Raw genomic sequence first — 27006 nt, 5'->3', positions numbered from 1 at the left:
GCTTGAATCCGAACATCAATTTGTGAATAACTGCCACCTTAACAATGCCAAATCTTCCACTTCATGAACCAGGAATATCTATTTGCTTATTTACATATTCTGTAATGTTTCTCAATAATATTTTATAGTTTCTAGTGATGGTATCTTGCTCATGTTTTACAAATTTTATTCTAAAATTTTGTGTAGCTTTTCTGATGCTATTATAAATGGAAATTTTTAAATTTTATTTTTTAATATTTTGCTGCTAGTATTAATATCTTAAAATGCTTTTAATATTTTAATAGTTTTATACCATGTGACTTTGCTGAATTTAGTTGTCATTTCCAGGATTTGCTGTATAGATTCCTTAGGATTTTCTACAATTAAAAAATCATGTAATCTGCAAAAAAAAAATCTGTACTTTTTATTCTTGTATTTATGCCTTTTGTTTCATTGTTTTACCTTATTGTCATGGCTAAAACATTCCATTCAATACTGAATAGAAGTAGTGAAAGCAGACATCCTTGCCTTGTTCCTAATTTAAGGTGTACATGCACGTTTCCCCATTATAAAATCATTTTGTCTGTTCTAGAAATTGATATAAATGGAATCAAACAGTATGTGCTATTTTGTAGAAAGCTTTTTCCACTCAGTGTGTTTTTTAGATTTATTCATGTGGTTGCATGCATGAGTCATTTCTTTCTTGTGTTGATCTTTTTAACCAACTTCTCAAGGTATAATTTATGTACAATAAACCACTGCCAAATATGATCAAACATGGTAACTTTAAAATTTTTACAGATGTCCTTTTACAAATTGATGAAATTCCTTCCAATGATTATTTGTTAAAAGTAGAAGTGTGTTGAATTTTTGTCAAATGTTTTTTCTGTATCTATTTAAATAATCACCTTTTCCCCTTTATCCTGTCAATATTGTGAATTACATAGATTTTTAAAATATGAAATCAGTTTTTCATTTTTGGTACATATTCTACTTCATAATTTAGTTTCATATATTTCTTGATTGACTACTATTTTCTTGAATATTTTTGCATCTAAGTTCATATTTGTTATTTGTCTGTAATTTTATTTCTTTGTAATAGTTTTGTCAAATGTTGGTATTAAGGTAATACTGGCCTCATAAAATTAGTTGGTAAATATTTTCTCCAACATGATACTCTTTCTTTTCTCAATGTTGAATAGAATTCATCAGTGAAACTATTTGCACCTAAATATTTTTAGTGAAGATATTTTTGATAAATCAATTTACATATTGTTCAGTTTTATTAGGTCATATTTTGCATATATTTTTTCTTCATTTTTTTTTGCCAGTTATTCATTATATTTTTATCTCTGCCTCTTTTTTTGCTTATAGTGTTTTATTCCATTAATATTTAATGTAGTTTTTTGTATTGCTGGATTTCAAGTATCATTATTTTATATTTATTCACTCTGTCTCTTAATCCTCTGTTTCTCTTCTTTTGCCTTTTAGATTTCCATTTTAATTAATTGATTTACTTTTGCAATTTATTCCTCCATGCCTTTTTTATGTAGTTGCTCTGAGTATTAAGGTGTATGTGTGTGTGTGTATTTTCCCCTTAACTTTTTACAATCAATTAAGATTAATATTATATCACTTCATCTGAAACATAGAAACATTACATGTCATATAAGTCTAAATGTCCATCTACCCCTAACCTCATTTATATTAGTTTTCCTGGGCATCACACCTAAATACATTATACACCTCACTAGGATAATACTATAAGCTTTACTTTAAACATTTGTAAACATTCTAAAAAATAAATAAGATTTTTTTTTTAACTTATGTATCTGCCACTTCTGATACTCATTTCTTCCTGAAGTTTGCATTACCATCTGGTATCATTTTTTCTCACCTTGAAGAATTCCTTTAGTATTTATTGATGTGCAGGCCTACTGATAAAAAATTATTTTAATTTTCTCATATCTAAATCTTTAACTTTCATTCTTAAGGGATATTTTTACTGGATATAGAATTCTGAGTCTAAAGTTTTTGGTTTTGTTTTTCAGTTTGCACTTTAAAAATGCTATTGTATTATCCCCTTGCCTCCACGGGTTCTGATGACAAATCTATGGTGATTCAAATTGTTGTGTTTATGATAATGTCATTTGTCTCTAGTTTTTTCAACATTTTCATATTATCTCTGTTTTCCAGAAATAATATGGTGATGCTATTTATCCCCAAGACTGGTTTTCTTTAAATTTACTCTTCTTGACATCCTCTGGACTTCTTTAATCTGTACATTTTATCTTTTTCTAGATTTGAAAAGTGTTCAGCCAATTTTTCTTTAAATAGTTTTCTACCTATTCTTTTATTCTGAAATTCCAAATACCTGTGTTAGAACTTTTGAAAATTTGATGGTCTCCAGACCTTCTATTTATTTTTTTTCTAATATTATGTCTTTTAGATTTGATGATTTCTCGTGATTTATCTTTATAATGACTGACTTTTTCATTCTTAATTTTGCTACTAAAAATACCCACTGACTGTTTAAATGTTTAATGTTGTATTTTTTAGTTGTGCAATTATTTAATTTTTACATTTCATGCTTATATTTATTGTTTTACCCATTGTGAGTTTATTTTTCATCACCTCACTGAACATATTTTTTATAGGTGCTTTAAAGTTCTTTTCTGATAATTTCAACATAGAGTTCACCTTGGAGTTGGCATCTTTAGATTGTCTGTTGCTTGAAAATAGATTCCATTTTCTTGACTCTTTGTATTGTAAGTGATTTTGAATTGCATGTTAGACAATCAGCAATGTTATGTTGTGGAGGCTCTAAATTCTGCCACATTCTTCTAAACAAGGTTGTTGTTTTTAAGACATTTAATTTTACTAGACTCAAAATGCACACTTCATCACATGTCTTATGGTGATAGTTTTGACCTTAAATCAGACTACTTTGAGCGTGCTCTGCATGTATGCCAGCAACTTTAGTGTCACTGACATACTGAATTTGGGGTTTACCTTTGCTTGCACTCTCTTTTCAGTGTATCTCTGCACTGTCCAGTGGCCCTGGCTGTCCCTGAGTACATTCCTTTTTCCTTCATTCAGAAGTAGTGGTAAATTTTTCGTTGGAGTTTTATTCAACTGGTACCACAGAGTGACTACAGGTGCTCTTGGATCAAAGATACAAACATTTTTAAGTAACTCCATGCAGATCCTTCTTTCAAAGTTACAACTCTCTTTCTTTGCAGATGCTCAGATAATTGTGCAATTTTTTCCTAAAAAAAAAATATATATATATATATCAAGCAAGATATATAAGTATATACATATAGATGTGTGTGTGTGTGTGTGTGTGTGTGTATGTGTGTGTCATTCCTAGGGTTTATTTTTGCTTTTCCTGAAAGATGTTTGTTAACAATCAGTACTTCACTACAGAAGTTGTAATTATGCATTGATTTAAAAAATATATCTAAAGGCACTATGGTCTCACTCTAAAAGAGTTTTAGGCTATTTGAATGTGATAAATAATTCAATTTTTGTTGTAAAACATTTCTAGGATTGCTTAACTATTCCTGATAGAGGCAAATGCTGTGGCAAATGAGGTGTTTACCTAACGCAACCATCTCCTTAATACTGGTGGTTGTTCAAGTAATTTTTTCAAAGACATACATGGTTTTGTAATGAAGAAAATAAATTTAAAATGATATGTCCTGATTTTTCTCCATAGCTTTATGTTAGCCTCTTCTTACTTGAAGTTACACTTAGCAATGTAAAATAATAATAAAATCCCATTTACCCAGTAGACAGCATTTAGAAACAACCACCATTTAGTGTACAGTTAAAACCCTTAACCCCCAAAAAAATTTAACAGGGAAAGGGAAATAGGTAACAAACAGGAAAATCTCTAGCTTTACCTAGCAGAGAAATTACTATTTGCTCTACTTTTTGCTATGTTTTATTTTATATAAAAAAGAGACATTTGTAAAGATAGAAAATTACAGGAAAAGATTATATATTTGATATTATAAAACATTTAATAAAAGAAAGTTGATGGAGCAAGCCACACTAGAGGAAATCAATGTGGTTTGATTTTTTTTATTAATACAAAAAGTATTTCAAAAATTTCACACTTACACATTTAAAAAAATTCAAAGAGGTTTAGCACTAAGAAAAAAGTAACATATAGAATGGAAGAAGGTGAAGGAAAATTGTCATGATTTGCAGTTTATATGATTTTCTACATTAGATCTACAAAAGAATATATTTGCAATTTCTTACAGCTAATAAGAGGGCTCAGAAATAATGTGAATATATAAAAATTATTAATTCTATACCCAGCATCAACCAATTAAATGATAAACTTTAAAATGGCTCCATTGCTATTTATAATAGTGTTAAACTCCACATTACTTTACAAAATGGAAAATCAGTACAGTGAAAGTAATAAAATATTTTGAGATACATAAAAGAAGTCCTGAATATAGAGAAGTAATCATTATGAAATATCAATATCAAGATACCAATTATCTTTAAATTATCAAGACAATCTCAGTCATAATTTTTCTCAGTTGTATACAAGTTTATAAATTAATTCTGAAATACATGTGGAAGAGTAAAGGGTGAAAAAAAGTCTAAGATAATTTTGAGTGTATAATAAGAGACTTGCCTACTCAGATATTGTATGATTACTACATTATAGTTTAAACATGTGGTCTTGGTAAAAGACAGAAAAATATATCAATGGAGAACTTAGAGGGCTCAGAAACAATAGACACACTCATGTGGGAACTTGGTATATTAACAGAAGTAGCAATGTAGATCAGCGAGAAAAATGGAGATCGTCATAGGAATTTAGCTGTAAAAGATGGCTATCTATAAGGAAAAAGTTCACATTGAATGCTTGAGTTAAAGAAATAATTAAAAACAAATTTGAGACAGAATAAAGATCATACACACATACACAGTTATCTTTTAGAAGAAAACACAAAGAAATAGCTGTATTAACTCAAGGTAGAATATGATTTCTTAAGTAGAACACTGAACATTAAAGGCATAAATTGTAATGTAAAAGAATATATTTGATTATGTAAAAGCACTATTTCAGCCCATGTTTGCATTGATAAGGGAGTATAGTCGACAAATTGCAGAGCATTCATTTCAGTGGGCACTATATTAATTAAAATAAATGTACTTGATTTATGCATACACCATGAAAAGAAATATCAAATATACTAGTGGTTAAATTATTTGCAGAATGATAGGAACCTTTTTATTTTGTTATTTCTAATATAAACCTAGGGTGTCCTCAGGTGGGAATAATTCACATCAAATTTAGGACAAGTTTGCCTTTGGAAATGAGAGGAACAGGAGTGAGGAAGATTGACAAAAAGAACACTAGTGTCTATGCAAAACATCTTTAAGGATTAGAAAATAAAATACAAAAACACTGTTTCACCTCAGTGAAAGAGTTTCTCCCAGAAATACAAGATTCCTTCAAATTATGAAATTATAAATACATCACCATATTGATGTCTTAAAACGAAAAGGATAAAATCGTCCTTATCTCAGAAGATACTGAAAGAACAGTTGGTTAGCTACTAACCATTCCTGATTTTTAAAATTATACCCTTGTGAAAACTGTTGGACAAATTTTTATTTAAAACATGTTTTTATTAAGTTTTGAACAGATTCAAAAGAGTATAAAACATTTCAAAGATGTATAGCATGATCACCTATATGTAAATTTTCTGGTATTAAAAATGGTTTTTATATGTGTATTCTTAATATGATATGATATATATAGTTCAAACTGAAAGCCAACATCATGCTTAATGGTAAAAATATGAAAATCTAGAAGCATTTTCATTAAAGCCAAGAATTAAACAATGATCTCTCTCTGAACAGTTTAACATTGTTTTGTAGAAGTAATTAAATCAAGCAGGAAAAGAAAGAAGTTACACATATAAAAGAGGAAATGGGAGAGAATCCTTATTTGTAGATTATGTGACTACATTCTTAGAAACCTCATAGGAATTAAATAAACTATTTGATACAATAAAGAATATTCAGTAAGACTACTAATGTTAAAAAACATATTTGTAAATTATTTGCTTTTATATGTAAATAATGACAAGTTTGAAAAACATAATGGAAGAAGTGATTTTATTTACAATGAGGACTAAAAATTTAAAAAGCAATATATGATAGCCACGGAGATAATTTTTTTTTAGCAATTAAACAGTATTGCTTTTGGAAAGGAAAATTTCATATTTAAGATGCAATAATTTGCCTCTTCTAAGTTGATATGTTATAGCAGTGAGTTTTTCAAGCACAGACAGCTGAAAACCACAAATTATCGTATTTCATCTTCTAGACTACCTGTGCATTTGAAAAGAGAGACTTAAATTTTGAAGTAATTTGCCCAAGATTTCACTCCTGCCTCATGTTTTAATTAAAAGGTATTCTCACCTTATTTATCCTAATTAGTGTGTTTCTTGGAAGTAGAACCATCTTGTTCTCATTCACGTCTCCAGTAATTATTGTAGTATAGGCAGTTGGACTCAAGTCTCAAACTGTCACTTGCCTTTCTATGTGAGGATTCACAAATTTCAGAGGTTGACAGAAATTGGGCAGCTAAGAGAATACCTTTTCTGATCTAGTCAGTGCTAACCAATCATTTTCTTGTGGCCATATAGTCTCAAATTTGGTAGATTTTAAGCATTTTAGCCAGTATGGACATCCAAAATCTTTCTCTGAAATAATTGGAATTTTAAATATTGGCAGTCAACTGAAAAATGGTTCTCTCCTGTTCAAATAAACCTCAATTTTGGCAAAATTTGGCCTGTGGCATGCCTCTTTGTGACCCTGGACTTTTTTCATACTGCTTTCTGTAAATTCTTGCACACTTAAACCCATGAGGTTTTCAGATATGAAGCTACTGTAGCTGTCTCTTCCAGAGTGTGACTTACTAGCTCTTTCTGTACTACCAGTTCTACAACTGAGTTGATCATTGTGTCTGTGTACCTGTTTGGAACTGTTTCTGAAAATGACTAGAGAGAGTTCAATTCAATCTCCTTAAGTCAATGAGTAGGAATTTGATTGCTCCTCTGCTGTTTTATCAAGCAGTCATCTATTGTTATTTGTCTTCCAATCAGGTATTTTTGATCACTGTCTGGAATTTTGAGCTATATATGATCCCCTTGGCATTGCTGCTGATCTTCGTCTACAACTTCATCAGACCTGTAAAAGGCAAGGTCAGCAGCATCCAGGACAGCCAGGTAAGCAAGGATTCGGAGTTCTGACATTTGACTGCTGAAAAATGTGCTAACAACAACAAACTACCACCGCCACCAAATCATGACCCAAGTCCATTTTCTTTGAGATGTAAGGGGCAGCCCTGCAAATGCACTCATTTTGGAGTGGAGGTCTTTCAGGTACAATCTGGAGCCTTCTTTCTGTGGCATCTTATGTTCCTGAGTCTTGGCCTGAATACAACCTTAGCATGACGGGGAGCCTCTGAATCACAGTTACCACTTCCATGCTGGTAGCACATGTCTGTGTGCTCATCTGATTCTCTGTAGGGCTCCTGTGAACAAACTTCTCATTCACTAGCAAGAAACCTTTGCTGGCTCTGTGAGCCCTTGCTGGGCATGCAAAGAGCTCTGCAGGGCTAACTCCAGCCTCTCCATGAAGGCATTTCATGCATTGTTCTCTCTGGCTTGAAGCTCAGGAGATTCCCAGAGGCTTGTCAACTCCCAGGTCAATCAGAGATTGGGTGGGCATAGACCTGTCTATTTGCAGGTGCCCACATTTGTCTGAAAATTCCCAAACTTCCTGTCCTGTTGAAGAAACCAAGACCCTTTCTCAAAGACGTCTCTCCACATCTACTCATCTCACTTCCATGCTGACTCTCCTGCCCCTGGCCCCCTCATTGCACCCCATAAGATCTTTTTCTGCTCTAGGTGGCCAGGAACTTGTATTTGTAGGCCCCTTTTAAAAATGCCCCTTCAATCTAGGCATTCCAGATTGAAGAACCAAGTTTTTTAAAAAAAATCTAAAGTTCTGAGGCTTAATTTCCTTTCTAGATAGATAATCTTCACATTGGGTTTCCCAAGAGTCAATCAAATCTTGACTGTTTTATGTTATTTTTCCTTATGTCCTCATGATGGATTTAAGGGAAGTTTTTGGAAGAAAGGTGGGAAAAAATGAGTGTTGTGGCAAAAGGAAAAACCTCAGGTGATTGCAAAATTCTATCCTGTTTGATTTTATTTAATGCAATAGGCATGAACACAAATCAGTGAGAAAATAGAACCAGCTAATAAATGAATGGCTAATAGATTAATTTAAGGACTAGGTTTCACAGAGTTATAGATGAGGGAAATTTTTACAAAGAAACATCTCTAATATCAACGTTGTTAACTAACATTTTTACGATGTTTACTGTTTTATTTTGCCCACTGTGTATATCATGTATGTTTATATTATGTGCTACATGTGCATGTATGTGAGCATGTACATATACTGGTGCACATGTGTGTAATATACCCATATGCACATGAGTGTGATGTGTGTTGTATAAAGCTTTTATAAAAATTGAAAATAATTGCCTAATTTAGTTTGATAACACAACTATGAGGGAGACAAACTATTTTTATTTATATCTGAAGAAACTACAGTGCATAGTGGCAAAGTGATTTGCCTAAAGTCACAAAGCAAAGACTACTGGAACCATGTCGCAAGCTAAAGACTTCTAATTACAGTGTTTTTCTCTCCCATAACCTGTTTCCATTACATTCCTGTTTATCCACTGGCTTTCGTGAGACATGTTTGCAGACAATTGTGACTTGGTTAGTTCCCCAGAGGACCCATGAGCATCACATAAACTGCTAGCTGAATTTCGCGAGAATTCTAGGAGGTAGGGCCATACTGGCCCTGAAGAAATTTCTTGATGACTGCTCAGTGGTTTTATGGAATGTAGCAGAGTATTCTCTGGATACTTAAGTTACTCCCTTTTAAGAGTGTGATACTGACAATTCTTTTGACTATTGGAACAATAACATTTGAACAGCATGCCTGACCTTTGCAAGGTTAAGCAGAAATGCAAGTGTTCAAGCTGAAAGTAGACCCTGTTGTCTAATACTGAGCTTTCTTTCTGAACTACTGACCCTATTTGATTGTATACCGACAGATATTAGTTTTTAAACATTGCAGTGCTATGATCAAACTCTGGCTATTAAATACACAAGATCTTTATATTAAACAAGCCCTTTAGTGGTACAGCTGTTGCTGTGGCACCTGAGCTAAAGCCAGGCACCCTTAAGTCCAGATCTGAGCCATGAGTCTCCTTCCCTCACCTGTCCCTTCTAACCGTAAACCCAGGATAAAATAATAATGCCACAGAAAAACCTGTAACTTATTCTTCAGATTGATTCTATTTACACTAATGCATTTTATACTGTCTAATTTTCAGTAATGGCCCCAAAGGGAGAGAGCAGTCATTCTAACAATGAGCCTAGCACTAGCAGAGTATGGTATTCTCAGCCTTAACGTAGCAGTTGGTTCATTTGTCAGAATAAGAACAACACTGTTTACAGAAAGTACAACTCAGCAATGCATTTTTAAAGCTGGATGCCTTCAAAGGGCACTGGCCTAATAGCTTTATTTATAGTTAACAGTTTTATGTGGATTGTGCATATTGTTTAGAGTCCTGCCACAGCGTCCCTGAACTTTAAAAGAGTTATATTTTAAGAGGTTATAATGCATTTCAAAAATACGAATGCTTAAAGTCTGTAGGCAAGCTTTAAAATGTGTCAGAGTTTAATTTGCATTTGTTAATTTCGGTTGATGTTTTCATAAACACGTTGTGGGATTTCCTTTCAGGAGAGCACAGACGTAGATGACGAGGAGGATGAAGATGACAAGGTGCGTATGTTCAAGAAAGAACACAAAAACACACTAGTGTTGTCAACAGATAGGACTCCTCCAGCTTGAGTCTCTCTCTTCTTTTTTGTATTATGGCGTTAGCAGTATAGTAATATTATTGTAACTTTTAAAAAGGATATCCCTTTTTAAGATTTTTAAAAATGGGATTGAAAGGGGTAAAATAGGAATAATTGAAATGTTATAAAAAGCATATCTATAGGAGTCCTTTCGTTGGATGCAAGCCAAGATTAGCCTTTCCCTTTCTAGATAAAAGGTAGCCTAGGAAGTCAAAAGTAAATCAAGTGAAATTGCTGTTCCTTCAGGCTCCTGTCTGCACTCTGTGGGGTGGTCACCCACTTCCGCGCTTGTCACTTTCCCAGCTGTTGCTGGCAGCGTTTTCAGCTATATGTCTGTGTACATCTGTCCTTTTCCTTCTCCTGGGAGAATCTCTCAAATCTGCTGCTTTTGTTGTCATTACGCTTTCAGACAAACCTTCTGGAATAAAATGAAACAAGTGAATTGCCAAATGAGATGCTACTAGCTTAATGGACTTCCAGTCCCTTTAACCTGTGGGTATCTGGGGCGAGGGATGGTAACATGTCGGAGGCTTGTGGAGAGGAAAGGGCAAAAGGGGAAACCTTGAGTGTCAGTATCCAGGGTAAATGCCCAATGAATAGAAATGTATTCAAAAGATATTGGCTCTAGGATACAAAGAGCCTTAAAATTAATTGAGTGGACCAGATGGTTTTGCCCATTTGAAGCAAATGGGGTGGATTACAAAGTAAATCTTATTTGTTTTGTTAAGAGGATCATTAATAGTAAAATAATAAAATCAAGTATAATACTTTTAGAGGAAAATGACCTTTTTCAGAAACGGGTCTCACAGATGCAAGTTTCTTCTTGATGACTTGATGTGAGCGGTTTCTGAGTGATTAAGTTGTTGAATATTAATTGCCAGAGGAAAGCTAAGTTAATAAGGTTTATAATGGGATGCTTTACCAAAAAAAAACTAAAGTTAATGAAGTTATTTTAAACCTGTATGAAGGGATAACTGCAAGTCCAGGCCTCCTGTTCTTCAGACTGGCCGGCTATCAGGTGGGGGTTCCCACAACCCCTTCCTTGGATTTAGTAAATTTCTAGAATGGCTCACAAAATGTAGGGAAATATTTACTTATATTTACTGATTATTATAAAGGATGCAACTCAGCAACAGACAAATGGAAGAAATACACAGGGCAGTGGATGGGGGAATAGGCGTGGAATCGCCCCACCCTCTCTAGGCACACCTTAGAACGCCTCCATGTGTTCATGAACCCAGAAGCTTCCTGAATATGGTATTTTTTTCATGGAGGCTTCATTACATAGGCATAATTGATTAAATCTTTGGGCATTGGTGTTTAAGTCAGTCTTTGGCCCCCTCTCCCTTCCCTGCAGGTCAGAGCTACGGAGGACTGAAAGTTCCAACCTTCTAATCATATGGTTGGTTCCCCTAGCCACCAGTTCTCTTATCATTAGAGGCTTTCCAAAAATCACCTCATTAACAGAAACTCAGGTGTGGGTGAAAGGCGCTTGTTGGCCAGCTGTGGTGGCTCACACCTGTAATCCTAGCACTTTGGGAGGCTGAGGCAGGCAGATCACAGGGTTAAAAGATTTGAGACCATCCTGGCCAACATGGTAAAGCCCTATCTCTACTAAAAATACAAAAATTATCTGGGTCTGGTGGTGCACACCTGTATTTGCAGCTACTTGAGAGGCTGAGGCAGGAGAATTGCTTGAACCTGAGAGGCGGAGATTGCAGTGAGCTGAGACTATGCCACTGCACTCCAGCCTGGTGACAGAGTTAGCCTCCATCATCTCAGAAAAAAAACAAAAACAAAAAAAAACCACGAGCAACTTGTTATGAATAGCAAAAGATGCTCTTCTCACCTTTCTAGCTCTGGAGCTATTTTAGAAACTCGGGACAAAACCAAATATTGCAGAAAAAGATGTTCATCTCTATCTCATCACTTAGGAAACTCCAGGAATTTTGGGAGCTTTGTGCCAGTAACCAGGGACAAAGAACAAACATACATTTCTTATTATATCACAACATCACATTAAGCAAATTCTAAATATTTATAAACCAAGGTCTGGATGGAAGGAAGATTTCTTCCTGTTTGGCCAAGCCTGTTTAAATGAGCCACCAGTAAAAGAGGATGTCCTCCACCCTTTAGAAATAACTGTGACCATGTGTCTTTGGCCCATCTAATAAAGGAGAGTGTCCAACAAGAAGATGAATTTAAAAATGGTGTTCAGTGACTGGCAATCAACAAAATCAGGCCACAGTCTAGACTAGTGGTTGTCAAGGTCTAGTCTACCACTGATGTAATTCAAGAGCTACCTGAAGGTCTGAAGAGACAGGCCTTAGCTCTGTGCTTTCAACCTTTCTGGGCAAGGATGACTGAAGAAAGAGGTGGAATGGCAGCATCCACAAGGATAAGCCTGCCAGCTGTTGGATGCATCCCACTATGGCCCAACCCATACCAGCTGTGCCAACCTGTCCCACATTGAGGGCAGTGGCATTAGGGTTCTTATTCCCTCCAGGGAAAGTTTATTCTTAACATGTTTTTATTATAGTGTTTTAGTAGCACTTTTTAATAGACAAGTATAACCATGGTTTTGCTTTCCCAATTTTATATTTCTATGAAATCTTCTAGAGGAATAATTCTAAAATGATACTTTGACTTCTATTTATGCCTCTTCTGCTTAACACAACCCTTCTATTGTTAGGGAAGACTGGCATATTTTTCCTCCTGTCCATCTCTTTTCATTCCTTCCTTCTGTAAGGGGTTTATAAACTAGAGGAATTTTCAACTTTCAGACTTTTTGAGTGCATATCCACATATGTATTACGACATTTCGCTTCTTCTCTGTGTGGATCAGCTTCTATCACTGAGATGTGCTTGTCATAGACCAGGACATACAGTCACTGGGTGACTCCCCATCATAGTGAGCTGGAAGAAAGGTCTTACCCACTGAGCCCTTCTGGCTTCTGTTGTGTGTTAGTCATGACAGACCATGCTTCTGGGAACTGTAACACACTCAGTGAGAGATGAACTGTTTACAAATTATAAACACACAGCCATTTTGTTCAAAACCAGAAGAGGAGATAAACCCCTTTCTACCCAAACCATCCGTCTTGAAGGTGACACTCTTTAATTGCCAGTTCTCCTTCCCACCAAATACCATCAGGGACGACTGTGGAAGATAAAAGCGTGCCGGGGCCTGTTGGCACAGCTTCCCCGGGAGATGAATGCTTTGCCATGTTCTCCCTGTCTCTGATGCACAGACCAGGACACAGTCTGGGGTCTGTCATACTTTTATTGTCTGGAACAGGGATTGTTGTAAAATGACATCACTGTAACCTCCTGTTCCTTAGCATCGTGAAAAGTTCATGGTAGTAACTTGTATTAGAAACCAGATTAGACTTCACAATTTTGCCTTTTCTTTTGTGGACTTTCAGTGATGATAACATAGAACTTTCAGGTAACTCAGTTTTTGCCTTTTAGGAGATGAAATGTACAAGCTAAACTTTGAAGAGAGGAAATCCTCCTTTCTAATGCCTGATGGCTCATATAAGAAATTGCTTGTTACAAGTCTGGTTTTCTAGGGACTCCAGAACAAACAGATAATGGCTAAGTTCAGCCAACAGCAATCAGTTGACATTTCCTATTTGTATTAGATTCCATATGTGGAATCCTTCCATGTGGACCTTATTTGTACGGATGGATTACAATGAAAATTGCATTAATTTTCTACACAGTAAAGGTCAGTAATTGAAGCATGAACCAAGAAACTATTGTGTAAAATGCTGTATCCCATACTTAGGAAAGGTCATGCAAGACAATAATATCTTGTTTTCATTACAGAAGGTATAAATACTTGCAGTAGAGTTTCTTTCTTTTTCCAGTCCAACAATCGCTTACATAGAATATTTCAGCATTTTCTATTAACATCAGGAAGAAGGAATAATAAGGGCATATAATAAAAGAAAAAAAAAGTGCTGCTTAATGCTATCAAAAAGAAACTGTGCTCTAAGGCTGGCATTGTGGGTTGGTTTGTTTGTAACTAGGTTGTCAGAAATAGGACTTGAATGATCTGTTCTTTTAGGATCATCAGTGAGGTCACAATTGCCTGACAGTGTTTATGAAAAACAATATGACCCTTTTATATCAGTTGTAGATGAAAAACAGATATGGACATTTTCCTTTAAGAAAATAAGACACATCTAATCCGTTTTTGTTGATTGATTGAGGAGCATAGTATAATGGAAGGATGCAAATGGATCTTATATTTACTCTATTTTCACAAATTAGTTTGTCATCATTAAAATTTAAGTACATTTTAAACCATTAATTTCAGTGTTTAAAATGATTTTACATCCTCTAAATTGATTAGTCCCTTCCTTATTACCCAGGCAGGGTCGTCTTAGTGGAAGAGCACATGGCATATATTTAGAAGTTCTCACTGTGAATTAACTTTCAGAGTTCTTTAGATGACATGGTTAAGTCCACCATGCCCCATTCCCTATGTTTCGTTGCTCCAGAGAGAGAGAAGAAATTATCTATAATATACTAACTAGAGAAAACTGTTGTTCACGGAGGAAGTCTTACATTCTATGAGAGTAGTTTTGTACTTTCTTTCCTTTTATTTTTTTTTTGAGACAGAGACTTACTCTGTTACCCAGGCAGGAGTGCAGTATGGTGTGATCTCACCTCACTGCAACCTCTGCCTCCCAGGTTCAAGTGATTCTCATGCTTCAGCCTCCTGAGTAGCTGGGACTACAGGCATGTGCCACCACACTGGGCAATTTTTGTATTAGAGATGGGGTTTTACCACATTGGCTAGGCTGGTGTGAAACTCCTGGCCTCATGTGATCTGCCCACCTCAGCCTCCCAAAATTCTGGGATTACAGGCATGAGTCAACCATGCCCAGCCTGTTTGTGCTTTCTTAAGAAAGTGATGTCAAAATATACTAAATTGGTTTGATTAGTAATCTTTTAAACTATGGCATAAGCAGTGATACTTACAATGATAAAGTGTTATATTTTAAAGAAAATAAAAGCCAGAGAGTATCTTTGAATGGTTAACAGTAGTTGCATGTGCACACACCTTCAGGTATATACAATTTATATATAGGGCATATTGTAAAAGACCTGCTTATGGGTAATTTTCAGGAGACTAAAGTGCATGGTCATTCTGATTTAGGTCCTTTTAATTTGAATTGATATGGTTTTTAGTGATGAAATGACTTAATTGCTAACATTTTTATCATACTATCTTTCAAGCCTTTTATAGTGAAGTGGATTCCAGCCAATTCTTAATTATCAGTTTTGCATGTTTTGGATGAGAGGGGGTTGCCTTCCCAATTTCCTGTAGTCCTTTGGCAAATCAGTTGCTCAAATACTCTGTTTAAAAATCAAACTCTCATTCTTAAAAATGTTTTGACTTCATAACCTTTAGAAGTCATCTAGTGATATTATCAATCTGGCCTTTTGGAATATTATTCAGAGCATCCTACTTACTGTCAGGCTCACTAATTTTCCTGGTACATGTATATCTTTCTGATTTCTATTCTAAGGATTGTAGTTAGTATGTTATTCTCAAATATTATGAAATGTGATATGCCAGACTCAATCGGATGAATTACCTATCCTCTTAGCTACTGTGCATTGTCTGATCAAATACCATCGGGGCTCTGACTTGTTTGTAGTTTATATAGATTGTGTATCCCTAATCTAAATATTTGAAATCCAAATGCTCCAAAATTTGAAACTTTTTGAGCTCTAAGTCTCAAAGGAAATGATCAGTGGAGCATTTTGGATTTATGATTTTTAAGTGAGGGATAATCAACCAGAATAATGCATATATTCCCAAATCCCAAAACATTCCAAAATCTAGAACACTTCTGGTCCCATTTTGGATAAAGGATATGCAACCTGTACTGCACCTAGATATTTCTTTTCCCGTTGCTTAAAATTGTTACATCACGAGAAGGTAGAAGACATTGGACCATTCTACCAGTGATTGGTTTTCTAAAAATAGTAGTTCTGTCTTTTGCATGTAAAAATAAATCCCCCATCTGTTTTAGTGTGGCTAACCCAATTATCCATTGAGTTTATGAGATAATAGAAAGGTGGGGATAACACTTTTTTCCCTCAACGGAAAGGTACTCACTGGAATAAAGTATTAAATAAACTAAAACAAGAGTAATAAATTAAAACAAGGTCATTTTGAGTAGGAATTATTTAAGCAATTAGATTTATAAAAATATTAGTATTTTAGAGTGTTCACAGTTTGCAGGATGCTTTTATATGCAGTAGCTCATTCAGTACTTAAAACATTAAGTTTCATGGTATGTTACCTTGTCTACAAATGAACAAGCAAAGGTTAAGAGAAATTAAGTAACATATCTAAGATTTCTCAGCCAGGATAGTGGCAAGACTCAGACCCATCTCTTCTGGTCTAAATCTTGCTTATTTTTGACCATGCTCCATTGTTGTGAAGGAAACTGGTCATTAACTTATTGGTTCATTTTTCTGCATTATTTTGGCAACATTTATTGATGTTTCTGTACCAGAACCTCTATGAATACAAAAATTGCAACAAATCCCAGTGCCCTAAGATTGCTGCTTTCATCAAGGTTTGCAATGTTGTTGTATATGCTCTGTTGGGAAACAGGAGGAATGCTAGGTGAGTCAGGACTGCTAAAATGAGGTGATGTTTGAACTGAATCTTAAGGTAATAAGAATTACTTAACTTGTTCCTTTGCTGAATCACGTAAATATTTTATCTTATACCTGCTCCTTTTTACTGTACCTTGGAGAAAACTTAAGGCTTCACACAGCTAAACCAGCAACTGCCACTCATGGTATATTTATCTACATTAGTTACAGTTTTGGAAAACCATTAGTCCTGTTTAGTTTGTGGTAGCATGGCATTGTCACTTAGTGCAGAGAGACTTTTAATGGAATCAGTTTCTCAAGGGTCTAAGTTCCAAATTTTTCTATGTCCTACACTGTTGCCAATTTTTCAGTTATATTTTATGAGTATCTTCCTCTTAAGCTGATTGTTTATTCCTTTTACTTTTTCAACCCTATTATTTGATAGTAGATGAGATTCATGTTGCAGACCCTCCCCCTCAAAAAAAAAAAATGTGTTGGTAAATACCAGTGCAGTGTGTAAGTGCTTTATGTAATGAACAGATAGAGCAATATAAAACCGCTTAGAAATGATATTGATTCAAAATCCAAATACTGTTTTATATTCATTTCCCAAAGCAAAAGAACTACTCAAGAGAGAAGTACACTCTAGAAAGAGTACATATCTCCCCACTCTATTTTAATAGCATGAACTGTGGAGTTGACTCCGTGTGTGTGTGTGTGTGTGTGTGTGTGTGTATGTCCCTCCATGCCTATAAAATGCCTCATGGGAAGAAATTCTAAATGACAGTTCCTGGAGCATTTCTGAGATTCCCAAAGAATTTTTAATTTTATGTATCAGAAATATTGCTGCTTGTTCTTTGTTATGACAGATGCTGAGCTTTTTTTCATGCTAAATGCCACTCAATCAATTTCTCATGTTTATAATTTTTCAAGTTTTCAAATTAGAGGCTTTTACTATTCCATGGCATGAAACAGACTAAACATATTATTGTTTAAAGTCTAAAGGTATGTTTTTGCATCTTTAGTCTAGATGACTGAAATTACTAAGAGGATTTTGAGATTTAAAAAATTGCATTAATCTCTTTTGAGAATTTTGTTCATCCTGTGGCATATTACTGTTTTTAAGCATGTCAAAAGGATTTTTTCTGACATGGTCAATTTTCAGGACTTTGTCTCTAGTTTTGCTTAGGGAATTAATACAGAAAGGTGAAGTTTTCTAAAGCAGAACATGTAGGAAAGATTTAAAGTAACACACTGATTATATAATTCTTAGTTGTAAATTCATTTTGATGATGGTGTTAATTCTCTGCCAGAGGCTCAAAGCTAGTTTATTGCACCTACAGTGCTATATTCATCGGAGACACAACACAACAAGCCCTTAAGGAAAGAAAGATTTGCCTTCTGATTTTTTAAATTTCTTTTTTTAAAAAAGAACAATTGTATTACAACAGACACATTATTTGTTCTTAGTTCAACTCCTTACAAAAGTTAGCAAAAAATACTCAATCCTTTTAACATTTTATAAATTAATAATGGAAAAATGGTGGGTTTGTACACATCTTCATATGATATATATTTTTAGGTTACCAAGTTAGTTTGTTATTTTTCTTATAGTCAGTGTAACTCTTTTTTTTAATTGTGTGCTTAAAAACAAGGAAACCTTATGAAATTTCAAGTCTGGATTTGAAAAAGTCCATGCTTTCATCTCTTCATTATTTGGTGATGCATGCTTGCTCACAAAGTGAGCATATGAATTTTACTTATGCCTCCACGTTTTTTCACATTTGTAGTGGGAAATGATACCCTTCTTTTTCAAATATAGGAATCTAAAACTATGTATTTAGCCACAATTACCTTGTTCATTTGTTTAATCACACCAGTGGCCTTCACTATTTTTATTACACATTTCCCTCTGTAAATTGGAAGCCTTGTATGTTAAGGGAAAATAGAAGCACATGTGACAGCAGTTCTGTCTTTCTGAATGAATCACTGTTACTCTTCCTAGGCAGTTTGGTAGCAACAGCAGATGTAATGTTGTGTTTTCTAAACTGTGTTATCACCACATTTCCTGGTTCAATCTGAAACGTGTAAATAAAGCCAGCATGATGCAGATGGAACTGCAGATGATCTTTCATACAACTCAGGGCAACATGAGTAGACTTGTCCTGGAAGATCATTTTCTTTGAAACTTAAATTAACCCCAGTATTCTTTAAACTAGACGAAAGCTTGTTCCTTCTTTTGTAGCTTTGCCTTCTTCAAGGGAAGGAACTTGTGTTTATGAAGCACCTGGAATATACTAGGTACTTTACATATATGATATTTAATTTTCTCCACACTCCAATTAGAATAATGATAATCTATATTTTCCAGATATTGAACTTAAAATTCAGAAAGCATAAAGCACTTGCCATGATCATCAAGCTAGTAGATAACAAGACCAGAGTTGAACCCATGGTCTGACTCCATGGTCTGGTGTATATAGACACATCATTTAACTTCCCTGGACCCAAGTTTCCTATAATAGAAATACTAATACTGAAGGCTATGTAATATATCCTATAATATGTCCCTTGGTATACTGCTAGATATAATTAAAGAGAAAAGACCGTAAAATCAATAGTATCTTATTTAAAAAGAGATAAATTTTGCAGTACAGAGAATGAAAAGAACATTTGCTATTAGGATGATTAAAATGATAGAGGTATAATGCAAATTGAGAGAACAAAGACAGTATTCAGCATAGACTAGCATCCTTAGGAAGAGGATTCACAAAAGTCATCAAGTTTGAGTTCGGCCTTTCAGTCATTCTGTTATATTTATAAGGCCTAGCATCTTCTCTCAAACCCCAAGCGCTTGCTTATTTCTTGGGTCGATGTAAATAATTATTTAATACTACTATAAACCTGATAAACTATTTTTTCCTGTATACATTCATTTCTCCCTCAAATAAGCACTGTAGCAACATGGAGGATGTATCCACCACGATTGTTGGTGCTAAGAACACAGGGTCAGATAAAACAGCCTGGTCTTATCTATTGATCCCTTAGTTCAAGCAGGGTACAGCCAAAAAGAGGTTAATGGAAGATATTAGTGAAACATCCAAGCTATGAAAATGTAATCTTGTAGCATGGAAGCTACCGTACCTTGATAAATGTACATTGTCCAAAGGCCATTTTTAAAGCCATTCAGAGAACAAAAACTATATTTACTGCTAATCATTAAGATACCTGAGCTCAGATGGAAATTTTCCTCTCTCACATGAATAGTAAATGTCCAGTGCAGTGATTTTAAGGAAGGGGTGGAAACATGTGAAAAAGTTGTTTTTGTTTTTTTTTTCTCCTCACTGTCTAGAAGATTCTCTGGAAATAACTGGTTTCTCTGTTTACTAATAAATTTTAGAGAAAAGTGATTCAGGTTAATCACAGGTCCCTGTTTTCCCAGAAAGTTTTCATTTACTAATTATCCTCATTTTTAAACTATTGTATTTAATATTTCCACTATAACAAAGTGGGATGCATTGCTTTGGCTTTCAATTTAAGCTTTCATCTTCCTCTGTGGTCATTTCTAGTAGCCCATGGGATGCATGCACAGTGACCAGAGTTCTCAAAGACTAACACCAGGTTAACTCTGACAGCCAGGAATGACCCATCTCTGTTTTCTTGACTCTTTCCAGGGACTGAGTAACTAACATCCAGCTTTAAAGGAAAGCTTTTGCATGGTCCATAATAAAACAAAGTGCTCTCAGATAAGCTAATCCCTTCTTGTTTCAGGCAGTAGTAGAAAGCATGTGATGTCTACTGACCCATTAAGCTGTGGCCACTGCCAGGGCCTGTAAGACTCAGGAAGCTTTCAAACTGCCTATTCAGAATGGTTAATAGGAGACATGAGAAATGGTAAGGCAGGTGTATGTTAAATATTTGCAAAATTTAAGCCTTCCTGCTGATAAGAGAATAAAAAGTAGTCTGAACACTCTTAGCATATTTTACTCATTGTAGTGAGTAAATGTGCACTTTTTACTTTTTACAATTTTTTTTACTTTTTCAATATGTAAATAATAAAAACACAAAGATTACATATTTAATGAATGATCATGTACAGATAGTACATTTCTTAAGAGAGTTGTTGATAAACGTTTTGTTCACATTTCCTCTCTAACCTGGGGCCTTGACTTGATCACATCACTGACATGTGTAAACCCCAAGTCACAAACCTGCCAAAGAAGCCTCAACAGCTACTTCAAGAGGAAGTACCTGAGAAAATTGTTTCTAAAAACGTTATTTTAATGCATACAGCTGAGAATCTATGTTGACATATCTCTCTGTAGAGCATGACTTTTCATTTAGATCAAATGACTGTTCTTCCACATTAATTTATACATATATGAAAAATGACCAAGTAGCTGTTAATCTTCCTGCCATTAAAGGTTGCAAACTCAATATCAGATAACTTTGTGAAATTATTTTGATTTTTTTCATACAACATGTGAAAAGAGAATAAAGCTTTTGCAAGTTAACTCTATAAATACTGTAATTTCTAACGTCAACAATGCCACTGTAAATTTAAGCACTTAATACTGAGAATTATTTAACTTTATGATAATATGAATGCAAATTTTGATGGAGCAAATATCACAACTAATAAGATATTCCTCCAAAATGAAGAAATATATGAGGCAGAAATGTACTTGGTATTGGCTGTGATGCACTAATTATTCATAATTGCATCCAGACAAGTGATAATTCTCCACCAGTTGAATTAGAAGTTGTAGTGTCTACACTTACAACATTTTTGTATACACACAAGGTTATGTGACAAAATTTTGTCACATATAAAAATAAACATCAACAAAGCAGTATGTACTTTCTCTTTACCCATTATCTTAGGAAGGTTTGAACCTTTGAAGATATCTCAGTTAACTTAAACATTCTCCAAAACTATTGGACTCTTTTGTGGAAAACATATCTCTAAATTATGGTCATAATCTGTTGGAAAGTTTTATTCAAAATTTTTTATGACTGAAGTACTAACTTTATTTTTGGAAGCTTTTTCTGAATGGGAGTGAATTTTTTTAAGTGGCCAAAAACCACTTTTTGTATAAAAGCAACATATATAAGGTCAAATGCTAGGCATGATTCAGTTTTTAAATTCTGAAGTTATACTTTAGGTTTTTTAAAATTATTATTTATCTTCTTGAGGCAGAGTCTCACTCTGTTGCCCAGGCTGGAGTGCAGTGGCACGATATTGCCCCACCGCAACCTCCGCTTCCCAGGTTCAAGCAATTCTCCTGCCTCAGCCTCCCTAGCAGCTGAGATGACAGTTGTGTGCCACCACATCTGGCTAATTTTTTTGTATTTTTAGTAGAGATGGGGTTTCACCACGTTGGCCAGGCTAGTCTCGAATTCCTGACCTTAAGTGATCTAACCACCAAGGCCTTCCAAAGTGCTGGGATTACAGGTGTTAGTCACTGCTCTTGGCCTAGCTTATTTTAATTTGTGAGAAGAATCTTTGTGATTTTTAATACAATAAATATATATTCTGAACCATTAATGGAAAGAAATTTAGACGCCATTTATTTTTCAGCATACGTTTGTTAAATGTTCTAACCTATTGTCTTGAAAAAATATTTGACGGGAAAAGTTTCTGTGAATGAATACAAAATTTCAGTGCCTTTGAAAATATTTGGGATGAAGTATATACAGATTTCAATATTTTAAAAATAGATCAAGAATATTCTCCATGTATCACATTTTTGTTGTCAGTTTTCAAGGTACCTAAGTGCTTGTAGAAAGTGCTATTCATAAAAATTATGTTCTACAATGGAGTCAATTAAGGTGTCAATTTAATGACCATTAAATGCAACTCTGAAGATGATTAAAAATAATTTAGTGAAATATTAGAAAAAGATGCTATTAAAAAGTACATTCTTTTGAAAAGTAATCCTGACATGGGTATATAGACAGATATAGCTAGTAATTAACTAAAGTATATGAATATATATCATAAATAATCATTCTTGTCATTTTAAAATATCCAGATAACAATTTATTTTAATATACAAAAATCTATTTTTTATTTGAAAATAATGTATTTGTGAAATGAAAATGGAATAGTTTATAGGTCCACCAATATCATAAAACCAAGTTATCAGTTGATCAGCATTTCAAAAATTAATTCTGACTACTTCTACTCTTAAACAAGTACAGACGATAAGTTATTCTGTTACTCAAGATATAGTAAAACTCTGTAGCCTAGTCTTTGGATATTTAATACTCCAAACATCATATTTATCATAAAGTAAAAGGACTTGTGAAAGTCGTTATTTTGGCATACTAACTCATCCTTTCTTCACAACCAGAACCTCACTATTTGGGTGTTTCATAGGGAAAAAAAAAAATAGACAACTGAAATAAGTTTTTATGAAATTGAATGACTTGAAACTTGAGTCATTTTCTAAGAAATTGTTTTGACCTAAACTGGATGCTGCCAAAAAGAGGAAGCCACTTTTGCCCTTTGGGTCAAGTTCCCTCATGCTTTCAAATGTTCTTTTATAAACATGAATACTTATGTGGCAGACAGAGATGGGTTTTCACCATTGTGCCCATTAATAGATGTCAGTAGATGCATGAATTAGTATGTTCTGGCAGCATAACTAATTCTTAACACAAACTGCTTGAAGAATTAAAGGAAAAAGAATACAAATTAGGGTAAAAAAGTGAATGTGTCTTGAAAGTTTGATGTTGCAGAAGGAAGCAATGAACCTGGCTTTCCTTCTGTACAGAATGATTGGATAAAAGAGTAAGTCTTGATGGTATGAATTAATGCAAACCATTGAGCACCCATTACTGGAGAGGGGGTGGCAGTGAGGCATTCTAGCCTCTGTTCTTCCTTGGTCTGTTTCAGACAAGTAGTTTCACAAACAAGGACAGAGGTAAGAAGGGAGGTTTGTGCTTTTCAACATTTCTGCCATATTGGTGTTTTTACCAGCAATCTCTGTTGGTAGTGGGTTCTCTTTCACTCCATCCATGGCTCCAGTTTGATGGAACAAAGGATATGAGATGAAAATGATTTTATTGTTTTCTTTTGCAGTGCAGATGGTATTATAGGAATGTCCTCTTAAATATAGAAGTATTGGCTCGATGATTTAGTACAGTTTTAACCCAACTAAAATTCTGTATAGGAAAAAGAGTTGTTTGAGGTTTTAGGCCTCATACAATAGGTATGGTGGCTACAATGACCCAGAGAGGCAGGAGTTAAGAGCTCGTGGGCTACATCTCAATTACAGCAAAGTTCATGAGGGACTAGAACATAGCATCATAATATTAAAAATAGAGTAAAACTACTACTCTTCAGGGAATCTTGACATTTGAGTGATTTCTGAGTAACTTGCATAACTGTTAGTTACCTAGCGTGGTAAAACACATGTAAGGTTTTCTATAAGCAGAAGGATAACATTCTTAGAATGCTGAATTCCATTTCACATGAAGCATTGGAAATTAAGGAAGATGAATTAATATTTGTTTCCAGCATCATGAGGATATCCCAATCAGTTGCTGATCATCCTGGAAGGGAATGATCTGGGTGGGCTGCAGCCCCAGCAGTACACTGTTAGTGTGTCCAAATCCTGCTGCTTTCTTTGTTTCTGAGGTGGGTGCCAAAGGATGGATGAAATGTCATCAGTCTGGGAATGTTTAAAACATGCTTAAAAATGCAGCAGAGTTTGACTAAGATGCTCCAATACTGGGACTCATACTACCTCTGTCTCCAACATGCCATGGCATTACCTGCCAGGAATATCTCTGAAGAACACTGATAGGAGAGGGATAGGGTGAGCTTGCAGAAAACCTTGTGAAGACAGAGAAGAAGTCAGAGTTAGCCAGACTGACGGGATTGCAGAGTTCTGTGAGGGACACAGCAGCCTCCACAGGGAAGTGAAACCCTTGGTTCTGTGGGGCTTCCCTTTATCAACTCATGACAATGAGGTAGAAACTGAGGCTTACACATTAGAGTGGTAGCATCTGAGTGAGTGAACAGATTTTTCTGGGTCGGTGTGGGGGAGTCAACATTTAAGTTGTAAAACAATGATTTATCTTTTGTAGTGACTATTGGTAAAAGCCATGTTTTTATATGTTATAATATTTTCTATATCAGCATGATAAAAAAATGAAGTAACTGAGTTAAATCCTGCTTTTATGTTTTCTAGGAATCTGAGAAAAAGGGGCTGATTGAAAGAATCTACATGGTACAGGATATTGTTTCAACTGTTCAAAACATCTTGGAGGAAATAGCTTCTTTTGGAGAAAGGATTAAAAAGTAAGTTCTAAATTTGTGTTGTGATGTTTGAAGTGGACCTGCTATTCGCAAGGACAGTGGGGTTATGGCAGTGGGGTTGCAGGAAGGGCGGTCAGAAAATACAGAAACAAAAAAACCAAAGCTACACTGTTGGATTAGCCCTGTCTGACTTCAGCTGGCTTCTTAACTTCACAGTTGGGTGGTGTCTCAGAACTGGGGTGACCATGTGGCCCAGTTTATTCCAGTCGCTCCAGCATTATGAATAGTGTCCACTTTCACTCAAAAATACATCAGTTTGGGTGATACAGATATTTAAAATGTTACCCTATTCAGAAATAAAAACAGAAGCACATGTGCTATAAAGGAGCCTTTTCTATCTGAACCACGGAACTCAGTAAATGCCTTGAGTGATTTTTCTCTCCAGTTCTCCAAAGAATGGTACATATCTAGTAGCATCGTAGATGGTAAATGTAAAGTTAATTCACCACATAGATGGATGTCTTAGGACAGGATACTACTCTCTCGCCCTTTGTAGAGAAAGTTAACAATATTTTCAGCTTTCTGGAACATACAGTCTCTGTCCCAACTACTCAACTCTGTTGTTAAAGTGTAAAAGGAGTCGCAGTTAATATGTAAAGGAATGGGTGTGATATGCACCCCAATAAAACTTTATAAAAACAGGTAACACCCTGGATTTGGCTCACAGTCCACCCACAGCTTGCCACCCCCTATCTTAGGAAATAATAGCTGAACTCTCTAATGGAACCCCAGTTAAGAAAGACTACAGATTCATCTATTTTGTCTTATTATTGACTCAGTATTACCTAGTTTTCATTTGGCACCAATAAACAGGAAGGTTAATTTTTTTCTTTGAATTATTAGCTACTTATTTATTTCCCCCTTTAATCTAGAATTGTGTCACCCATGTTCCAAGGATTAATTCTTACTTTATTGGTTATGTCTATGTGGATCATTCTAGTTTCTTTAAAGAGTATATTGTTTTGGAATTACATGGGTAAACAGAGATTATAAGTGGTGCTAAAAACCAAGTGCAAGTCTTATGCATTAAAATGCAAGGAAATCAATAAATGATATTGACATCAGGAAATATAAGTAGTTAATATGCAACTTTATGTAAATACCAATGTTCTTTCTCAGTTGCATAGCCAATGAAATTGCCCTTGAATGCCCATTTATTATAAGCATAGTAAACATATAGGTTTTGTTTAAAAAATAAGTTATGGATGATTTTAAACTAAGTTGGTGAATTTTTATTGAATTTACAGTTATTTCCATTATTAATATCTTAAGAAAAAAACATTTTTGCCACACAGATGATGCCTATATGCCTTATTCTTGTAGGTTTCATATAAATTGGAAAAAGATTGCTGAATTTACCCTCAAAATGTTTAATATAAACATTTGAAAGTAAACATGAATAGTAAAATGAGGAGGGCATCATGATTCTTTATTCATTTCCTCACTCAATTGTCAGTTATTGAGTTTCAGATATTGACTTGGTCTAAGTATGAGAAATACATCCCTAATTACAATAATGATAGCAAATTCAATTGTTATCTCATGCCAGCCAGGCAGTCTTCTAAGCCTTTTAAACACACTAGCTCCTTTGAGGAGCTACTTAAAGGAGAATTAAATAATTCTAACAACCGCATAAAGTAAGGATGGTTAATATCCTCATTTTACAGATGAGGAAACTGAATCACAGAGGGGTTAAATTTGAAGTCCAGGATCACACAACTAGTAGCCATGTAGCTTGGATTGGAACCTGACCTCCTCATTACTATACTAAAATACCAGTATCCTCGAGGAATCTATATTTCAATGAGAGACAAACACAGTAATAGCTGATTAGAATTCGGTATCATTAGTGGTAAGGACAGGTCTGATCAGCCCAGGAAGGGATGTAGGAGAAGAACAGACATTATCAATTCTGAAGCAGCCAAAACTTATCAGCATCTCTGAGAATAGGGAGAGGTAGCTGGGCAAAGAACTGATGAATGAGGGCTTCAGTAGTAGACAGCCCTTGTGCAAAAGCACAAAGGCCAAGACTGTGTGGGAGATACAGGGAGATGTAAGGGATCTAGTGCATCCGTGCCA

The 27006-nt window shown here is 34.8% G+C and overlaps 1 protein-coding gene across 6 annotated transcripts in view; it reads left to right on the top strand.

The window, feature by feature from the left end:
* Positions 1-27006, top strand: part of MCTP2 (multiple C2 and transmembrane domain containing 2) — a 260105-nt gene that overhangs the window by 209833 nt on the left and 23266 nt on the right. For all 6 annotated transcript variants that reach the window (XR_010342639.1, XM_064376265.1, XM_064376263.1 and 3 more), the window contains 3 exons: positions 7128-7250; positions 9853-9894; positions 24800-24909. Coding sequence is in view for 5 of the 6 variants with exons in the window: in XM_064376265.1 (XP_064232335.1) it covers positions 7128-7250; positions 9853-9894; positions 24800-24909 (275 nt within the window). In the remaining variant the exon portion in view is untranslated. The remainder of the gene's footprint in view (positions 1-7127; positions 7251-9852; positions 9895-24799; positions 24910-27006) is intronic.

The sequence above is a fragment of the Aotus nancymaae genome, unplaced genomic scaffold (genome assembly GCF_030222135.1).
Source record: "Aotus nancymaae isolate 86718 unplaced genomic scaffold, 86718_ANA_hifiasm-v0.15.2.pri h1tg000014l, whole genome shotgun sequence".
Classification (NCBI taxonomy): domain Eukaryota; kingdom Metazoa; phylum Chordata; class Mammalia; order Primates; family Aotidae; genus Aotus; species Aotus nancymaae.
Note: the sequence above shows the minus strand (reverse complement) of the source record. Positions and strands in the feature narration are given on the sequence as shown.